The sequence below is a fragment of the Psammomys obesus genome, unplaced genomic scaffold (genome assembly GCF_907164565.1).
Source record: "Psammomys obesus unplaced genomic scaffold, mPsaObe1.curated_primary_1811, whole genome shotgun sequence".
Lineage (NCBI taxonomy): Eukaryota > Metazoa > Chordata > Mammalia > Rodentia > Muridae > Psammomys > Psammomys obesus.
In genome coordinates, this window is record NW_026596100.1 from 575,087 (window position 1) to 595,463 (window position 20,377).

Consider the following 20,377-nt stretch of genomic DNA (forward strand, 5'->3'; position numbering starts at 1 on the left):
TATCTATCTATCTATCTATCTATCTATCTATCTATCTATCTATCTATCTATCTATCTATCTATTTAATGTTTGTTTTGTGGGGGCAGGGGCCCAACAGTGGGAATGTATACCTGGGAGGAATGTGAACTGAATGGGATTGGGGTGCATCGTGTGAAATTCCCAAATAATTAATAAAAAATATTATGTTGGGGGAAAGTGTGATTTGTCTAAGGGTTCACAGCCATTCACACTGGAGTCTGGATTTAAATAAAGATGTTCCGACTCCCTTCCACTGTACTCTCTTCTTGTTCCAGGGAATGCCATTTGATTTCAAAGGTTTGAACGATTGTAAGAAATCTTGTCTTCGACTCATTATAAATGAAGCCCCCCTTTTATGTTTCCTTTTAGTTTCTGCCTTTTGATTTTGAAGAGATGACGTTGATTAGGATGCACATCTTTAGTAGGCTCTGAACCTCTCCAGTTCATTAATATAGGGAATTTATGCCGAGCAAGAAGCATTTTCTAACGAGCATGATTTTTGCCAAAGCCAATGGGAAAACTGATTCACTGGCTCACATTTGGATTCACATCTACAAGTGGGAGAGTTGGGTTTGACAGTGCATCTGTTTGAAGCATTCCACACTGACTGCCGCGGCTATAGTCACCACATTCCCACCAACAGTGGAAGAGTTCCCCCCTTCTCCACACCCTTGTCAGCATTTAGTATTCTTTGTCTTCTTCATTACAGACATTCTGATGGGGCCAGATGACATCTTACTTGGATTTGGTTCAACTTCTCAATGGCTAATTACCCCAGGTGTGTTTAGAAACCTGCTGTCCATTTGTGTTTCTTCTCTCGCAGCATCTATTTGGATCATCAGTACAATTTAGTTAGATCGCTTACTTCTTTGTTTAAAATAAGGGCGCTCTCTCTCTCTCTCTCTTTTAAGTCATTTACATAGTTTTGAACATTAGTCCTTTATCTGGTGAAGAGTCTGCAGATATTTCCTGCTTCTGTCTTCAGATTGTCTCTCCTACTGCGGGAAAGCTCCCTAGTTTGATGAGATTCAGTGCACCCGATTTCTAGTTTGTTGTCTGTGCTTTTGGGGTGACATCTAGACCACCACTGCCAATACCATTTGTCTTGCAATATTTTTCTGGTTCAGTTAGATTACCTTCATAGTTTTAGGCATTGTGTCATGTCTTTTACCCACTTCTTATTTTTGAGATGGGTCACGCTTCAGTCCTGTTCTTATGGGCATACAGTTTTCCCAGCAAGAGTCTGTCTTTTCTCCAGTGCAAGTTTTGAGCTTCTTTGTCACCAAGTAATTGTTTGTAGGTTCTTGAGCTTATCTCTATGCTCTGTATTTTCTTCAGTTACTTTTATGCCAATACTGTAATCTTTGGTTAAAATGATGAATGTAGCTAAACTAAAATTAAATAGAAAAATTGAACAAAACCAAAACATAGAACAGAACAGGTATTCTGTTTTATTTTAAAAAGATTTGTGTCTTCTGACTGTGTCTGTGTGCACCACTTGTATGCAGGATCCCAAAGAAGATAGACAAAACATCAAATTCCTTGGAACTAGAGTTACAGCCAGTTGTGAACCACCTGATGTGGGTGCTACCCAAGTCCTCTGCAAGAGCAGGAGGTGCTCACCACCAATGAGCCATTCTCCAGCCTCAGACTATGTATCCTTAAAGTGTTGGATAGTACACCAGATACACTATGGTTATTAGTATATACATACTTTGATAAAATACCAAGCAACAGCAACTTTGGGGAAGAAAGCATTTAATCAGTTTATAGGTCATATTCCATTATCAATGGTAGTCAAGGAACCTAAAGGAAGAAACTGCCCAAGCCAGTGCCTTCCACTGGCTCACTCAGCTTATATAACCCAGGGCCACTTGCCTAGGGATAGTATCACCCATAATGGGCTTGGCCAATCCTACTCACTCACTCACTCAATCAACCAACCAGCCAGCCAACCAACCAACCAACCAACCAACCAACCAACCAACCAACCAACCAACCAACCAACCAACCAACCAAGAAAATGCCCTCAGATATGCTTATAGCCAATCCAATGAAGGCAATTTCTCAGTTGAGGTTCACTCTTTCTAGTTTCTGTCAAATTGACAAAAACTAACTTGCATGTACTCATAGAAAGTAATTTATGAATTAGGCAGCAAGTAAGGTATTAAAACAATAATAAAATAATTATATTGGTATTCTGTTACAATAATCACTGAAGAAGCCAGAGGGATGGCTCAGTTAAGATCCCTTGTAGCTTATGCAGAGGACCTGGGTTTGGTCCCACATAGTATTTCACAACCATTTCTAACTCCAGTTATGGAGGGATATGATGCTGTCTTCTGACTTTCGAGAGCACCAGGCATGTGCATGCTTGCATACAAATATATGTAGGAAAAAATACACACATAAAATGAATATTAAAAATAATGATTACTTAAAACTTTAAAATCACTCATGATCTCACATAATATCAACTCTGTCTTCTGACAGCTTCTTTCTGATTGATTTTAGTGAGTTAGCTAACTTCTCAAACCTTAAGAGCTTAACCTTCAAAGGGCTGTTTGATGCTGTCAGGTTTGTTCTGAAGAGAAGAATGTAGGTAACGTACTAAGGCACATTAGTTCCTGATCTTCAGGTTCAGTCAGTAATAGATTTTCTTAAATACTTATTTGCTTCGTAAAGTACTACTAAGACTAAAATTAAAAGTAAAAAAACATCTTATGTTTTTCCCCCCCAGGTAACTCAATTTGAGTGTGTTTATTTTTTAAATTTATTTATTTTTATTAATTATAGTTTATTCACTTTGTATCTCCCCATAAGGCCCTCCCTCTTCCCCTCCCAGTCTCATCCTGCCTCCCCCTTCTTCACACATGCCCCTCCCAAAGTCCACTGATAGGGGAGGTTCTCCTCCCTTTCTTCTGATCTTAGTCTATCAGATCACATCAGGAGTGGCTGCATTGTCATCTTCTGTGGCCTGGTAAGGCTGCTCTCCCCTCAGGGGGAGGTGATTAAAGAACAGGCCAGTCAGATTATGTCAGAGGCAGTCCCTCTTCCCATTACTATGGAACCCACTTGGACACTGAACTGCCATGGACTACATCTGTGCAGGGGTTCTAGGTTATCTCCATACCTGGTACTTGGTTGGAGTATGAGTCTCAGGAAAGACCCCTGTGTTCAAATTTTCTGGTTCTGTTGCTCTCCTTGTGGGGTTCCTGTCCTCTCCAGATCTTACTATTTCCCACTTCTTACATAAGATTCCATGCACTCTGCCCAAAAGTTGGCCATAAGTCTCAGTGTCTGCTTTGATAGTCTGTAGGCTAGGCTAGAGCCTTTCAGAGGCCCTCTGTGGAAGGTTCCTAGGTTGTTTCATATTTTCTTCTTTTGATGTCCATCCTCTTTGCCTTTCGGGATGGGGATTGAGCATTTTAGTCAGGGTCCTCTCTCCTGATTAGTTTCTTTAGATGCACAGGTTTTAGTAGGTTTATCCTATGTTATATGACTATTTGAGTGAGTATATACCGTGTGTGTCTTTCTGCTTCTGGGACAGCTCACTCAGGATGATCCTTTCCAGGTCCCACCATTTACCTGCAAATTTCATGATTTCCTTATTTTTCATTGCTGAGTAATATTCCATTGTGTAGATGTACCACAATTTCTGCATCCATTCTTCAGTTGAGGGGCATCTGGGCTGTTTCCAGCTTCTGGCTATTAGAAATAAAGCTGTTACAAACATGGTTGAGCAAATATCCTTATTGTGTACTTGAGCCCCTTTTGGATATATGCCTAGGAGTGGTCTGGCTGGATCTTGAGGAAGCGCTATTCCTAGTTGTCTGAGAAAGCACCAGATTGATTTCCAGAGTGGTTGTATGAGTTTACATTCCCAGCAGCAGTGGAGGAGGGTTCCCCTTTCTCCACAGCCTCTCCAGCATGTGTTGTCCCTTGAGTTTTTCATCTTGGCCATTCTGATGGGTGTAAGGTGAAATCTCAGGGTCGTTTTGATTTGCATTTCCCTAATGGCTAATGAGGTTGAGCATTTCTTTAAGTGTTTCTCTGCCATTTGATATTCCTCTACAAAGAGTTCTCTGTTTAGCCCTGTTCTCCATTTTTTAATTGGATTACTTGGTTTGTTGCTTTTCAGCTTCTTTAGTTCTTTATATATACTGGATATTAGTCCTCTGTCAGATAAAGGGTTGGTAAAGATTCTTTGCCAATCTACAGGCAGTCCTTTTGTTTTGAGGACAGTGTCCTTTGCTTTACAGAAGCTTTTCAGTTTCATGAGGTCCCATTTATTGATTGTTGCTCTTAGAGCCTATGCTGTTGGTGTTCTGTTCAGGAAGTTGTCTACTGTGCCAATGAGTTCAAGGGTATTCCCCATTTTTTTTTCTAATCGATTTAATATGTCTAGTTTTATGTTGAGGTCTTTGATCCACTTGGACTTTAATTTTCTGCAGGGTGATAAGTATGGATCTATTTGCCTTTTTCTATGTGTGTACATCCAGTTAGACCAGCACCATTTGTTGAAGATGCTATTTTTTTCTCCATTGTATGGTTTTGGCATCTTTGTCAAAGATCAGGTGTCCATAAGTGTGTGGGTTTATTTCTGGGTCCTCTGTTTGGTTCCATTGATCCATCATTCTGTTTCTATGCCAGTACCATGCAGTTTTTATAACTGTTGCTCTATAGTACAGCTTGAGATCAGGGATGGAGATACCTCCAGAAGATCTTTTATTGTAGAGGATTGTTTTAGCAATTCTGGGTTTCAACGAAGATGAGAATTTTTCTTTCCAGGTCTGTAAAGAATTGTGTTGGCAATTTGATGGGAATTGCATTAAATCTGTAGATTGCTTTTGGTAAGATGGCCATTTTTACTATGTTAATCCTACCAAGCCATGAGCATTGGAGATCTTTCCATCTTCTGATATCTTCTTCTAATTCTTTCTTCAGAGACTTGAAATTTTTTTCATACAAGTCTTTGACTTGCTTGGTTAGGGTAACACCAAGGTACTTTATGTCATTTGTGGCTATTGTGAAGGGTGTTGTTTCCCTAATTTCTTTCTCAGCCCTTTTGTCTTTTGTATACAGGAGGGCTACTGGTTTTTTTGAGTTAATTTTGTATCCTGCCACTTTGCTGAAGGTGTTTATCAGCTGTAGGAGTTCCCTGGTAGAGTTTTTGGGGTCACTCATGTATACTATCATATCATCTGCAAATAGTGATAATTTGACTTCTTCCTTTCCAATCTGTATCCCCTTGATCTCCTTCGACTGTCTTATTGCTCTAGCAAGGACTTCCAGCACTATGTTGAAGAGATATGGAGAGAGTGGGCAGCCTTGTCTTGTCCCTGATTTCAGTGAGATTGCTTTAAGATTCTCTCCGTTCAGTTTGATGTTGGCTTTAGGCTTGCTGTATATCGCCTTTACTATGTTTAGATATGTGCCTTGTATCCCTGATCTCTCCAATACTTTAAACATGAATGGATGTTGGATTTTGTCAAATGCTTTTTCAGCATCTAGGGAGATTATCATGATTTTTTTTCTTTCAGTTTGTTAATATGGTGGATCACATTGATGGATTTGCGTATATTGAACCACCCCTGCAAACCTGGGATGAAGCCTACTTGGTCATAGTGGATAATATCTTTGATGTGTTCTTGTATTCGGTTTGCAAATATTTTGTTGAATGTTTTTGCATCAATGTTCATAAGGGAGATTGGCCTGAAATTCTCTTTCTTTGTTGGGTCTTTGTGAGGTTTAGGTGACTGTGGCTTCATAGAATGAGTTTGGTAATATTCCTTCTGTTTCTATTTTGTGGAATAGTTTGAAGAGAATTGGAGTTATCTCTTCTTTGAAGGTCTGGTAGAATTCTGGGCTGAAACCATCTGGTCCTAGGCTTTTTTTTTGGATGGGAGACTTTTGATGACTGCTTCTATTTCCTTGGGGGATATAGGACCATTTAATTGATTTACCTGGTCCTGATTCAGCTTTGGTAAGTCGAATCGATCAAAAAATTGTCCATTTCATTTAGCTTTTCAAATTTTGTGGCATATAGACTTTTGAAGTAAGTCCTAATGATTGTTTGGATTTCCTCAGTGTCTGTAGTTATGTCCCCCTTTTCATTTCTGATTTTGTTGATTTAGGTGGTGTCTCTCTGCCTTTTAGTTAGCTTGGCTAAGGGTTTGTTGATCTTGATGATTTTTTCAAAGAACCAGCTCTTGGTTTCATTGATTGTTTGAATTGTTTCAATTGTTTTTAATTTTTTTAATTGATTGATTTCAGCCCTGAGTTTGATTATTTCCAGCTGTCTACTCCTATTTGGTGTGTCTGCTTCTTCTTTTTCTAGGGTTTTTAAGTGAGCCATTAAGTTGCTTGAATGCACTGTCTCCAATTTCTTGAAGGCACTTAGTGCTATGAACTTTCCTCTTAGCACTGCCTTAATTGTGTCCCACAAGTTAGGGTATGTTGTGTCTTCATTTTCATTGAGTTTTAAGAAGACTTTAATTTCTTTGTTTATTTCCTCCCTGACCCAGCTGTCATTTAGTAGCAAGTTGTTCAGTTTCCATGTATGTGTAGGCTTTTTGCTATTTCTGTTGTTGTTGAGGTCCAGCTTTATTCCATGGTGATCAGACAGGATACAAGGGATTATTTCAGTCTTCTTGTATCTGTTGAGGCTTGCTTTGTGACCAACTATGTGGTCTATTTTGGAGAAGGTTCCATGAAGTGCTGAGAAGAAGGTAAATTCTTTTGTGTTTGGGTATAAAGTTCTGTAAATGTCTGTGAGGTCCATTTGATTCATGACCTCTGTCAGAGATATTGTTTCTTTAATTTCTGTTTTGTTGACCTGTCCTTTGTTGAGAGTGGGGTGTTGAAGTTTCCCACTATTAATGTGTGGGAATCTAGATGTGGTTTAAGTTTTATCAATGTTTCTTTTACAAATATGGGTGCTCTTGTATTTGGGGCATAGATGTTCAGGATTGTGATGTCTTCCTGGTGGAATTTTCCCTTGATGAGTATGAAGTGTCCTTCCCCATCTCTTTTTATTAATTTTGGTTGAAAGTCTATTTTCTCAGATATTAGAATGGCTACTCCTGCTTGCTTCTTGGGTCCATTTTCTTGGAAAGCTGTCTTCCAACCCTTTACCCTCAGGTAATGTCTATCTTTGTGACTTAGGTGTGTTTCTTGTATGCAACAGATTGCTGGGTTTTGTTTCTGCATCCATTCTGTTAGTCTGTGTCTTTTTATTGAAGAGTTGAGTCCATTGATGTTGAGAGAGATTAATGACCAGTGGCTGTTAGATCCTTTGATTTTGATGTTGGCAGTGGTCATAATGTTGTGTGCTTGGTTGCTTTTTGTTTTACTATAGTGAGATTAATTATTTCCTGTGTTTTCTTGAAAGTAGCTAGTTTTTTGGGTTGTATTTTCCCTTCTAGTGTCTTCTGTAATGCTGGATTTGTGTGTAGGTATTGTTAAAATTTGTTTTTGTCATTGAATATCTTGTTTTCTCCATCTATGAGGACTGAGAGTTTTGCGGGGTATAGTAGCTTGGGCTGACATCTATGTTCTCTTAGGGTCTGCATGATATCTGTCCAGGTCCTTCTGGCTTTCATAGTCTCTGTTGAAAAATCAGGTGTGATTCTAATGGGTTTGCTGTTATATGTTACTTGGCCTTTTTCCCTTGCAGCTTTTAGTATTTTTTCTTTGTTCTGTATACTTACTGTTTTGATTATTATGTGGCGGGAGGATTTTCTTTTCTGGTCTATGTTATTGGGTGTTCTATAGGCCTCTTGTATTCTTATTGGCCTCTCCTTTAAGTTGGGGAAATTTTCTTCAATGATTTTGTTTAAAATATTTTCTGGGCCTTGGAGCAGGGAATCTTCTTTTTCTTCTATTCCTATTATTCTTAGGGTTTGTCTTTTTATGTTGTCTTGAATTTCTTGAACAGTCTGTGTCAGGAATTTTTTAGATTTAACATTTTCTTTGACAGATACATCTATTTCTTCCATTGTATCTTCCACACCTGAGATTCTTTCTTCCTTCTCTTGTAGTCTATTGGTTATGCTAACCTCTGTAGTTCCTGTTTTCTTCCCTAAGTTATTTCTCTCCACAATTTCCTCCATTTGTGTTTTCTTTAATTTTTCCAATTCTATCTTCAGATCTTGAGCCGTTTTGCTGATTTCCTTCACCTGTCTGACTGTATTTTCCTGTTTTTCCATTAATTCTTTCAGCTGTTTGTTTGAACAATCCTCTGTTTCTTTCATTTCATTCAGTGATTTAAGCATTTCCTCTCTAAAGGCCACAAACTGTTTGGCTGCAACTTCCTCTATTTCTTTACAGATGGCCATAATCTTGAGTTTATCTTCATCTAGGTCTTTATGTATTTTATTTGTTTCCTCTGTTATCCTCTTCATGAGCATGGTTTTTAGGTCATCTTCTTGGATTTCAGTTATGCTGGGGAGTCCAGGGCTACTTGCCCCTGGATAACTGGGTTCTGGAGATGCCATATTGCTCTGTCTTTTGTTGGTTGAGCTTTTACACTGGCCTCTACCCATTGGGCTATCTTGGGTGTTTGGGGTTAGTTTCTGGTGGTTCCTGGGGATTTTGTGGTGGAGAGAATCCCCTTGGCAGGAAGATGGTTTTTCCTGAAGGAAGCCTTCTCAGCTTTTTGTGTATAGTCACTGAATGGCTGGGTTTTTTCAGAAGTTGCCGCTGCTCACCTCAGGGATAGAGACCTGAGTGGTAATTGTGGTCCTTGTTAGTCAAGAGTGTGCTCCTCTCGCCTGGGGAAGTCCTAAAGACAGCTTCCCTGCTTCTGGGTTTCTTGCTGTAGATTTAGTGATCTGCTGCTATAACCTGTGTGTCTCTTGGTTTGGTCAGTTTTGTTAGGGATAACTGGTTGCCCTTTGGAGCAGTATCTGGGGGTTGATCTCGGGGATCCCGGGCTTTTGTAGGTCTGAGGTTCGGGCTTTATGTCCCAGTACCCAAGCCATAATCTGTGGTTGGTGAGTACTGCTCTCCTTGTAGCAGCAGGCAGCAGGCTATCTGGTACACAGCAGGTCCCTGGGTTGGGCCGGTCTGCGGGACCTATTCCAGGGATATACTGGGTGGCCTAAGTCTGTCCCCTTTGCTTTGTTCCCTGTGAGGATTTCTCCCGACAGGGACTCCAAGTCTCTGTTGTCCTGGGGTACACAGCTGGAGAGCTGGTGTGCAGCAGCTGTCTGTGCCTGTGGCTGGAGCCCAGTTCAGTAATGGTGGCTCGGACCCGCCGGTCTGCAAGACTTTTTCCAGGGAAAGACTGGGTGACCCAAGTCAGTATCCTTTCCTTCCTTCCCTGTGGATTCTCTCGCGACAGGGACTCCCAGTCTCTGGTGTTTTTTTGTCCACCGATCAGCCTGGGAAGGTGATCAGGACACCCAGATATGCAGCTCCGGTCTGGGGACCTAGTGCCTGTGCGACCGGGGATCTCTTCCAGGCTCTGGCTGGGTGACCTGAGAGTGGACCCGACTGATTCCCATGCCGTGGGGGTTTCCTCTCACCTGGGAAAGACGATCGCTGTTGTTTTAGGGCCCAGAGTTCAGCCTCTTGGTCGCTGTACGGGAAATGTCCTGCTCCTCAGATGCAGTGTTCTCCTGGCGCCGCCATCTCCATCTTATGTTTTTGCCTTTGTTTTTTTCAAGCTACAAATTGCTAGCAACCTTCAGAGAACACACAGCATTACAATGGTTTTGTTTTTATATATTATTTTCTTCTTGCTCCTATCTAGTTAAAAAAACAGTTTACATACAGTTTTCATCACATTGTATGTGATGTGTGTATGCTTTACAGCTGTCTTAGGTGTAGTTTTCCATGAGAACGGGACCAATAGACTACATATATATTATGCAGGAGGCTCCGTAGAATGGCTTCCATGGCTGGGCAGTTCACCAATGGGCTCTGTGCAAGGGGGAAAACTCTTCACTCCATGGAGCTGAATTCTTCAGCAGTCTCAGCCCGGAACAGAAAACCTGGAAGACTCGTGAAGGCTTGCTTGTTGGCAGTCTACTACAGTTCTGCAGAAGCTGGAGGCTGGCGTCCTCAAAGTACAGAAGCAGCAGTGATGCAGTGGAACAAACAACACGGCTTTTTGCTCAGACCTCCACACCTGGGCCATGCATTGAAGGGGGCATACACTCTGACAGAGGGTCTTCCGCTCTCAAGTCATCCTTTCTGGAAATACCCTCGCAGACCCACCCAGGAGCATTTCTCTTGTTTAATCCCAGATTCTACCGAATTAGCAATCAGTATGAACCACAGTGGTTATGTTGATTAGGTTTATTACGGAAAAGTTGTGGAGATGTCAGAAGTCCATGTGGTGATCACAGTTGGAGAGAAGTAAAGGACAGGCAGTGCTTCTTCAGAGAACGGGCTTTTACTTCTTGTCTCTTATGAAATATTTGAGTAATAAGAAACCAAGTGCCATTTTAGATAAATCCTGCAAAGTGTTAAGGCTTCTGGAGATTTGGAGGACAAACAATTCTTCCACATACTGTTTTTCCCCCTCTTTGGATATACACCATGTAATTGGGATCCTGAACCAGGTCATAATTCTATTTTCATCTTTTTGAATAATTTTTTTTTCCGAAAATATCTGGACCGTTTACATACCCATAAATATATGAATGGACTGTTTAAAATTTTTTATTTTAGTTTTAATTATGTGTATGTGTGCATATCTGTGGGTATGTGCACATGGGTGCAGATGCATTTGGAGGCCAGAAGAGGGCACCAGATTCCCTGGAGCTGAAGCTACAGGTGCCTGTGAGCCACTCAACATGAGTGCTAAACCTCCCTGTCTTTGTCACAACTACCATTCCTGTTTTAACTGCTGACATAGAACCTTGATAACAGGAACTTTTGTTTTGCATCAGTGGTTCCATGCAATAGCTTTAGCTCCCACTCTTCATCATAGACGCTTGCCTTCAAAACAACCATTACCGCCCGAACTCTTCATTAAAAGTGGAATGATATGTTGTGGAGTTTGAAACATGACACAGGTGTTAACATGATATCAGTAAGACAGACAAAATTTATTTCAAGTACAGATTAATTAGAATCAAAATGACAGCCTTATGGGAAAACAAAATTAAGTAACAGAAAACAAAATCTACATGTTTTGTTTTGTGTTTCATTTTTCATATGCTCTTTGGTCTGTCAAAGAAAAGGGCAGTGTTCGGCTTGTTGTAAAATGTTTTTACAGTAGTTGACAAGCATTTATTGCCTGTTTGGTTAGAACGAAAGCTTTGATATGACATTAATCAAATTTTTACAATTGTTCTACTGTCTCAGAAAACAGTCAACAATTTACAGGACTTAATCTTTCCGTCTTTTAGATGCTTGATTGGGTCAGGTGTTTGAATTGAGCAAGCACCTGTCACCTCTCAGGGTGAGCGAGGCTCCCGGCTGACATGGCTTTACCACTGCCGATACTTGTTACAGATTTAAATGGTAAGCAGAAACAGAGCTCCCAAGGGAAGTTACATTCCTTCAGAAAGCACCAACTGAATTCCTCTACACACAGGCATTGTGTGAGGTGGCACACAAGAAAGATAAGGTACCACAGGGTAAGGGAATAATAAGCCACAGCCAGGGGTGTGTCTGCTAGCTTCTTGTTTAGATCAACACTCGTGTTTCTAGCCTATCTTCTTCCCAGTGGAAGTAATTCAGAATTGTGAACCAAATGGCTTAGTTTTCATGTACTTCTTCAACCGTCATTTACTAGATGCCACCGATAAAATGTGTAATTACATAGTTATATTTCTTTCCCATGGGAACTTAAAATCAAGTTTATAAGACAGATATTGATTGAAATCACACATGTAAAACCTAACATATATGTTCAATATCTGATATGATATAATGAGTGTGATTGAAGAGAATTCATGGTACCACAGCAGCATTGCAGAGGGATGGGGTATGCATATGGAGGCATTCAGCGGAATGGTGAGGGGGTTCTCAGGAGGAAGACACTGTGCTAAGTAGAGGAGAGAGAATAGGGGAATCCCGATGGTAAAAGGGCGAAATACACTTAAATAAATAAAAGGATGATGATGTTGGTTCATGCACTGCAAGGTAAAGGGGTTGGAGAAGTGTCAGGATTTATAGTTTCATTTTAGGATACACAAAAAGCACTTGGTGTGTTTTTTTGTGGTTGAGTGAGGAGTAAGTGTGTATGTGTATGTGTGTGTGTGTTTGAGAGAGTGAGTGAGAGAGAGAGAGAGAGAGATTCTGACAAGGTCTGAGGTAGAAAGAATTGTAGTTAGGTGACTGGGAAAGCTAGCTTCTTTGAACATAAATATCTGTCTTAAATAAAGCAATGATAATACTTTTGTTGAGTGCTCTTGAGAAATTATGAAGTAATTAATTAGAAGTGATTATTATTCACTACTGAATATATGTGCTTACATGATAAATAGGATATGGTTTAGTTATATATGTAATATGAAATTCCTTTGTAGAAGAGAGATTTGTATCCCATGACTTCTGTAGCATTATCACAATTAGATATAAAATGAAAAGAAGCTAAGTGCCTATCAGCTGAGCAATGGATCAAGAAAAGGAGGGAAACAGAAAGGCCTCTTTTAACAAGGAGGAGGAAGCCTTGTCATGTAGAGCAATGTGGTTGCAACTGGAGACAGCTGTAGCAAGTGAAACAAACCAGGCACAGAAAGACAAGCGCTGCACAGTCTCACTAACATGTGAATTCTTCACTAAGAAGTTGCGAACAGGTTTGCAGTTACCCGCAAAGACTGGGGGAATGTAGGACAAGAAGGCTTGGATTACTGAGTAGTAAGCTACAGGCAAGAGAGGAAAATTTGGACGTGTCACTGAACAGTAACTGTAGACAACAATACTGTGTATGTATATGGTTTTAAAAGGCTAAGAGACTTTTGAATATGTTCATTAACAATGATAAATGTTTCAGGAGTCATGTATTTGCTTACCTGATTTATATACAGATATATATATATTTCAGTTTTACAAAGAGACCCAGTAATATATACAATTTAATGGATAAGTTGAAAATGTTAATAATGAAAAAGCGGTTATGACAACATCTGGGATTGTATAAGTATAAAATTATTATATTTAGTGAGTATATCCTAGGATAATTTAATCATGAAGGTATCTATTACACTGGTCAAAACAGAGGAAGAAGGCAGTAAGATTTTTGTATTTATAGAAAAAGTGCTAGGATTCAGTAACAAATAGATATGGGGGGGAGGAGAGAGAGAAAGTGAGAAAAGGGAAATATGATAGCAACCAGCCCAACATGGCCTCCAGGGAGGGAAGAAAGATAGCAAAGTGTGATTGGGGCAGAGAAGACATAAGCTGGCTTGGGAACACGCTGGGTCTGAGGTAGTGTTTTTGCATTTTCTCAGTAGAAGTGTCAAGTGGGCAGTGAGTTTCACAGTTCTTCTCAGGAAGGAGTGTAGGCTGTGAATGAAGGTGGTGATTGAAGGCTTGGTGGAAGGAGTTCTGCTTTGGCAAAAAGCCCTGAGTAAGATGGCCATCGGGGCTGGGGTGGGATTTTGAGGAATGCTATCATTTAGTGTCTGGAAGAAGGAAAATGCTATAAAATGGTAAACCACACATTAGAAACAGCCAAGGGAGTGGGTGAAAAAGCCATGGTATTTTTTTTTTTTAAATAAAAATCTTGAGGAAAAACTCAGAATCTCATGATGATCTTAAACCAGAGCACTGCTTTTTAAAAATATTCGGTGCATAGAGCACTGCCCGGCAGTGACAGAATCCTCCTCCTTTAGCACGTTCTGTTCAGAAAGCGCGGGGGACATCGCACAGTCATTCGGATAACAAGTGTGCTCCTCCAGGAGGTGCCGAGAGCGGAAAGCAGACAGTCTTAACTGCAGATGCTCACCGGTCCTAAGTCCCTCTAAATCCACCCCCATTCTCCTCCCCGGCTCTGCTGCACACCTCCTGCTGCTGCCTCTCCTCCCCCTGCTACATCTCCAGTGGCTCACGCAGATCTGCCCCTCCAAACTTCCCTGCTCTCTCTCACTGTTCTATCTCAGCTCCCACCCCAGAGGCACTGGAACCCAGAGGCCACTCTGGCCCGGGACACACACAGGCAGACTAAATGCAGATCTCCAGGTCTGCCTCCATTCCTCCAAGTCCAGCCCCCCAGTCTCACCCCCAGATCTGTAGCAGCCAACCTGCTGAGGGCTCTCCTCACCTTCTGCCCCTGTACCCAGAGGACTAAGCAGATTCCGGTGGAACACCCTGCTTCCCTCCATCCTATGACTCCCCTGGTTCTCCCTCCCCTCAGCTCATTCCCAGTTCCTATTTGTTAGCTCCCAATTTTACTTGCAACCCCCAATGGCCACACCTCTCAGGATCCGAGAAAAATTTCCTGCCAGGCAACACACAGTCATCATACACACCTGAGAACCTGAGAGGGCAACAGAGACCAAGGAACAAATGCTATCCCAACAAAGACAGGAGCAGATGTCAGCACCTAGAATCACAATGTTCCCAAACTCAGATGCCTCGACACCAGAACAGCCAGGATAATATATCTCCACTAGGGCCCAGCAACCTTACCACAGCAGGCCCTGAGCAATACACTATAGCTGAAGCACCAGAAAAAGACCTTCAAACAGCCTTATGACTATGATAGAGGTCCCTAAAGAAGAAGTTAATAATCCCCATTAAAAAGAATCTATGAAAGCACAAAAAATAAAAAAATAAAAACAGTAAAGAAATGAAAAATGAAAAACAGTTCAAGAAATAGAGTCATTAAAGAAAACCTGACTGACTGAGGGAAATCTAAAAATAAAAAATTTGGGAACTTGAACAGGAACCTCAGAGGGCAAGCTTCACCAACAGAATACAAGAGATGGAAGAGGGACTGAAGCCATAGCAGAAGAAATGGATACCTCAGTCAAAGAAAATGTTAAATCTGAAAAACTCCTGCCACAGGACATCCAGGAAATCTGGGACACCATGAAAAGACCAAATCTAAGAATAATAGGAATAGAGGAAGGAGGAGACACCAAGGTCAAAAGCACAGAAAATATTTTCAACAAAATTAGAAAACTTCCCTAATCTAATGATACACATTATAAAATATAAAAAGCATACAGAATACTAAATAAACTGGACCATTCAAGAAAGTCCCCTTAGCACATAATAAAAACACTAAATACACAGAACAAAAATAATACACCACACATACACAAAGGCGGACCTGTTAGAAGTACACCTGATTTCTCAATGAGATTATGAAAGCCAGAAGGGCTTGGATAGATCCTCTATAAACTCTAAAAGACCATGGATGCCAGCACAGACTACCATACTCAGCAAAACTTTCAATCACAATAAATGCAGACAATAAGACATTCCATGATAAAAAGTGAAGTTAAGCAATGTGTTTACTAATCCAACCCTACAGAAGGCACTAGAAAAAACTCCAACCTAAAGAGGTTAACCACACCCATAAGACACAAGAAATAATCCCAGACCAGCAAATGAAAAGAGGGAAAACACACACACACACACCTCACAACAAAATAATAGGAATTAAAAATTAAAACAACAAAATAATAGGAATTAAAAAGAGAATTGGGCTCTCACTACATTTAGATGGTCTCGATTTGCCAATAAAAAGACACAGACTAACATACTGGGTTAAACAATAGGATCCAACCTGCTGTTGCATTAAGAAATACACCTTAACACCAATGATAGAATCACCTTAGTATAAAGGGATTGAAAAAGATGTCCCAAGCAAATGGCCTAAGAAACAAGGTGATGTTAAGTGACAAAAACAGACTTCAGCCCAAGCATATCAGAAGAGACATGGAAGGACATTAGCCACTCATTAAGAAAAAATTGCCAAGAGGACACTGCAATTCTTTTTTTTTTTTCATTGTTAATAAAACCAGTTCTTTTTCATTTTATACACAACCTGACGTCTGCATCATGACTGACCATTACCCACGGGTTTACAGTGTGTCCATCTCCACAGGGTGCGGCTGGGGTGGGTTCCACACAAACACAGGCGGGAGTTTTGGGGTACAGAAGGGGCACAAGAGGACTGTATCTCAACCCTTTCTCAAAGAAAGGTAGTAGTGCATTCTGAGTCACTGAAAATCGGTGTAAGTGGGGCTGCTAAAGTGATTACTGAAATCAGAGCAAGAGAGATATTGATAAATAAAAGGCCATTTCCTTGTTGCAGGGGATGGAAAGAAGGCCTGCTGTTTTGAATGCCCCAGCCCTAGGTCATATGATAGTCAATGGACACTATGTCTAATCGCAAATCCCTTTTCTGTTCAAAAAGAAAGGCTATCCAGGGATCAGACCACAAAGAAGCTGGGCATTCCTGAGGCCCTGTTCTATGCTAGAGCATATTAACAGGAGAAACCAAGGTCAGAAGACAGTGGCTTATGTTCCATGGAAGTACAAGGCCTAGTTCACATTGTACTGATAAAGCCAAATAACTGGGAAGACCACAGATCAGACAGACCTGCTGGAAGAGGTCCTTAGCAGAGGCCAGAGAGAAAGGCCCAGAGCACCCTTGGCTTGAGGCACAGCAGATATAAAAAGCCTGGAAGGAAACACAATACTCCCAGACCTTAAATTATGTAATCTAAAAGGAGGAATAGGATCAAATGCCAAGTAACACTCACGATAAATACCATGCCTGATAGATTAAAAAGTTTTTAAGTGTTTCCAGCTAACCAATAGGCGCTTGTGTTCATGGCAAAAGGCCCTAGGATTTGACACTGCTGATATCCAAAATGATTCCTGCGGAAACAAAGAGGGCCTGGCCCGGGCCTAAATGACTTGGAGGGCTGGCAGAGTGGAAGCAATAGCTTCACAGGGTGACTGCAACTTTTCTGTAACCTGCTTCAACCTAACCAAAGAGGAGCCGAAGTCTCACCCTAGAGCTGGTGGGAAGCAGATCTAACCCTGACCGCATGCATTAGTTCTCGTTGTCCTATAGTTGGTGGGAAACTCATTCCAGGTAGAAGTGAGCTGGAGAGGGAAGATGGGGTCACTGCCGTCTTTTAAGTCTTAATTTATATTTTAACTTCAAATATATTTTCAGTGCCTCAGATCCAGTTTAATCTTAAATTTCAAAGGCCCTTGAAACAAAATTTTACTTTTATTTTTAAGCTTCCTGGTCCTCTCATAGTCAGTTTCCCCAGTTTCCCAGTTTACCCTGACTTAGAGTCCACAAACTTCATCAGAGCATTGGTGCTCAGGGACTTGGGCCTTTCCAGAGGGAAGCCTAGGGCTCTGCTCCAGATGAGCTGCGCCAGCACCCCCAGCGCCCTCGACACTCCGAACAGCACCGTGTAGTAGTTCATCTCCGTCATGCCGTAGTACTGGAGCAGCACCCCGCTGTGAGCATCGACATTGGGCCAAGGGTTCTTGGCCTTCCCTTGCTCTAAGAGGACATTGGGCACAATCTTGTACAGCTGAGCAACCAGCTTAAACATGGGGTCGTTCGGTAGATGTTTCAGAGCAAACTCTCGCTGACAGGAATACCGTGGGTCAGTCTTCCTTAGAACTGCGTGACCGTATCCCGGGACAACCCGTCCTGAGTTGAGGGTGTTCCAGATGTAGTCTCGTAATTTCTCATCGGACACATCTTTGCCAACTTCCTTCTGTAGCTGTGTTAGCCAGACAAGCACCTCCTGATTTGCTAGTCCGTGGAGAGGCCCCGCTAGCCCGTTCATGGCTGCTGAAAAGGACAGGTAAGGGTCTGAAAGGGCGCTGCCCACCAAGTGGCTGGTGTGGGCACTGACATTACCACCCTCATGGTCGCTGTGGATGGTGAGGTACAAACGCATGAGCTCGGTGAACTGAGCATCAGTGTAGCCTAACATGTTGGTAAAATTGTGGGACCAGTCCAGATTAGAGTCAGTGTCCCCAATACTGCTGCCCTCCCGGTAAAGATTCCGGTAGATCTTTGCAGCCACACAGGTTAGCTTCGCAATCAGGTCCATACAGTCTTCATAGACCAACTCCCAGTATTTAGTGCGATGGACTCCCTCTGCATAGGCTCGGGCAAACTTACTTTCGCTGTTGAGGGCTGTGATGGCCGCGCTGAACTGAGACATGGGGTGCAGATTGGTAGGAAAGTTGTCCAGCATGGTGACCACATGAGAAGGCAGAGCTGCCCTTTTCGCCCATTCTTGTGAGAGCCACGATACCTGTTCCTCTGTTGGTATCTGTCCAGTTACCAGCAGCCAAAATAAGCCCTCCGGCAGGGGCTCTTCCCCACCCCTAGCCTTAGGGAGCATTTTCTGACATTCAGGGATACTGTAGCCTCGAAAGCGGATGCCCTCATCAGGATCAAGCACGGAAGTTTCATATACCATTCCTTTCATGCCTCTCATGCCGCCGTACATCATGTCCACAGTGACCTGGCCCACCACTGTCTTCCCATGTTGCTGTCTGAAGGCCTTAATTCTGGCCTGCTCCTTAGGTATCAGATGGGCCAGCACCTCTTTCAAATTCGTGGAAGAAGCACTGGCTTGCCGGGCGGCAAGGACGAGACAGGATGAATTCTTGGCTCTCCAGAGCCGGGCTGCCGCACTGAGCAGAGCCATGGTGGGCCGCACTCTGGGACCCCGCGGGCAGGGAGCGGAGGGTGAGGGCTGCGACGGCTGCGACGGAGGGGCCGCCTCTGTGACGTGCGGCCTCCGCTGTGACGGAGACCGCAGACCCCCGACAAGGCTGAAAGGAGGCAGTGGAGGGGAGGGTGGCCGAGCCCGCTGAGGTGCCCAGCCCAGGGTGGGTGCTGGGAGGAGGGTGCTCAGCGAGGCCCCGCCCCCTCGCCACTGCAGTTCCTAACATCCAAGGCTGGGCCTGCAATGGGCTCAGTCTAAGGGGTGAACGCTACACTCATCTGTGATTAGGAGGACACATGTTTAGAACGTGGCTGGGGGTTCTGTGTAAAGTGGGGGCGGTAGGTCCTTCTCCTCACCAGCTGCGGACAGTTGATTGCGCTTCCTCCACCAGAAACGAGTTTCCTCCCACTGAGTGGGTCTTCCATTCGGTTAGAGCGATTTGGTTACTACAGGATCACGCCTCTCCTGCTCCCTTAGGGTTACAGGGCATGTTCGTCCTTGCTGTGCTTCATAGGTGTCGTAGATGGGTAGAGATATCTGTTGCTTCCCTCTTTGGAAGCTTTTCTGTTGCCGTCTAGTGCTATGAAAGTCAGTGTCAGAGAGGAGATTTTCAGGCCATATTTCGCTGCGTGGATGTCCTGGTCAATGTTCTGTTGCTGTGAAGAGACATCACAACCACGGCAACTCTTCTAAAGGAAAACATTTCATTGTGGCTGGCTTACAATTTCAGAGGTTTAGTCCATTATCATCCTGGTGGGAAGCATGGCGGCACGCAGGCAGACGTAGTGCTGGAGAAGGAGCTGACAGTTCTCCATCCGGATCAGCAGGCAGCAGGAAGAGAGAGACGCTGGGACTGGCTTGAGCTTTTGAAACCCCAAAGTCCACCCGCAATGACACACTCACTTCCTTCCGCAAGGCCATACCTACTCCAACAAGGCCACACCTCCTAATCCATTTCAAGTAGTGCCACTCCCTAATGACTAAGTATTCGCATAGATGAGCCTATGGGGACATTCCTGTTCGAACCACCAGAGGGCATCTGGGCTCCGTGTCTGAAGTGGATGGTCTCCAGCAAAAGGGACTTTGAGCTTGGGGGGTGGGGGGCAGTCAAGGGCAACAGTAGAATCCAATAAAATATTGGGAGTCTCTTGTACAAACCTGACTGGCAGCTCAAGAGAGGGCTTTCATACCTAGTGCTGGAACTTTTGTTAGATTGTCTATGGGTCTTGGGGAGAGCACTGTCAGCTCAGATGTAAAAATTTCATTTACAGTATATAGGTATGTTTATATTCAGACTTCTGTGGCTTTTTTTTTTTTGGCATTTTTTGGTATGTAATAGTAAGATTTTTCATGATTTTTTTTCAGATATCCTTACTGTTAACTCTACTCTCTTCCCTTGTTATTCTGTATTTATCATCCTCCCCCTTCCTAATCAGAGTCCCCTGTTTTCCCTTCAGATCACTGCTGTTCACCCATTGCTGCAATGCTTCCTTTTCCTTTGCTGGTTCTGCAGTTACTACAGCAGTCACATCTGAAGCTTTAGAGCTAGGAACTCAGAGGAGAGAGAACATGTGACATTTGTCTTTCCGGCTCTGGGTTACCTCACTCAATATGATCTTTTCTAGTTCCCTCCATTTACTAGCAAAGTGCAAAGTTCACAGTTTTTTTTTTCTTCTTCCTTTTCTTTCTTTCCCATTTTTTTCCCCCACACTGGGTCTCACTGTGT

General features: G+C 42.6%; 2 protein-coding genes across 2 annotated transcripts in view; one reads left to right on the top strand and one right to left on the bottom strand.

Moving 5' to 3' along the window:
• The window catches only part of Tmem232 (transmembrane protein 232), a 208,078-nt gene that overhangs the window by 82,517 nt on the left and 105,184 nt on the right, over nucleotides 1-20,377 (top strand). The gene's annotated exons all lie outside the window — the stretch shown is intronic.
• On the bottom strand, nucleotides 17,230-18,630 carry LOC129692122 (citrate synthase, mitochondrial-like). The gene has a single exon (XM_055628365.1). The coding sequence runs from the start codon at nucleotides 18,628-18,630 to the stop codon at nucleotides 17,230-17,232; it is 1,401 nt and encodes a 466-aa protein (XP_055484340.1).

What these genes read in the sequence shown, in the direction of transcription:
- LOC129692122 (XM_055628365.1), bottom strand. Translation starts at nt 18,630, where the DNA reads ATGGCTCTGCTCAGTGCGGCAGCCCGGCTCTGGAGAGCCAAGAATTCA.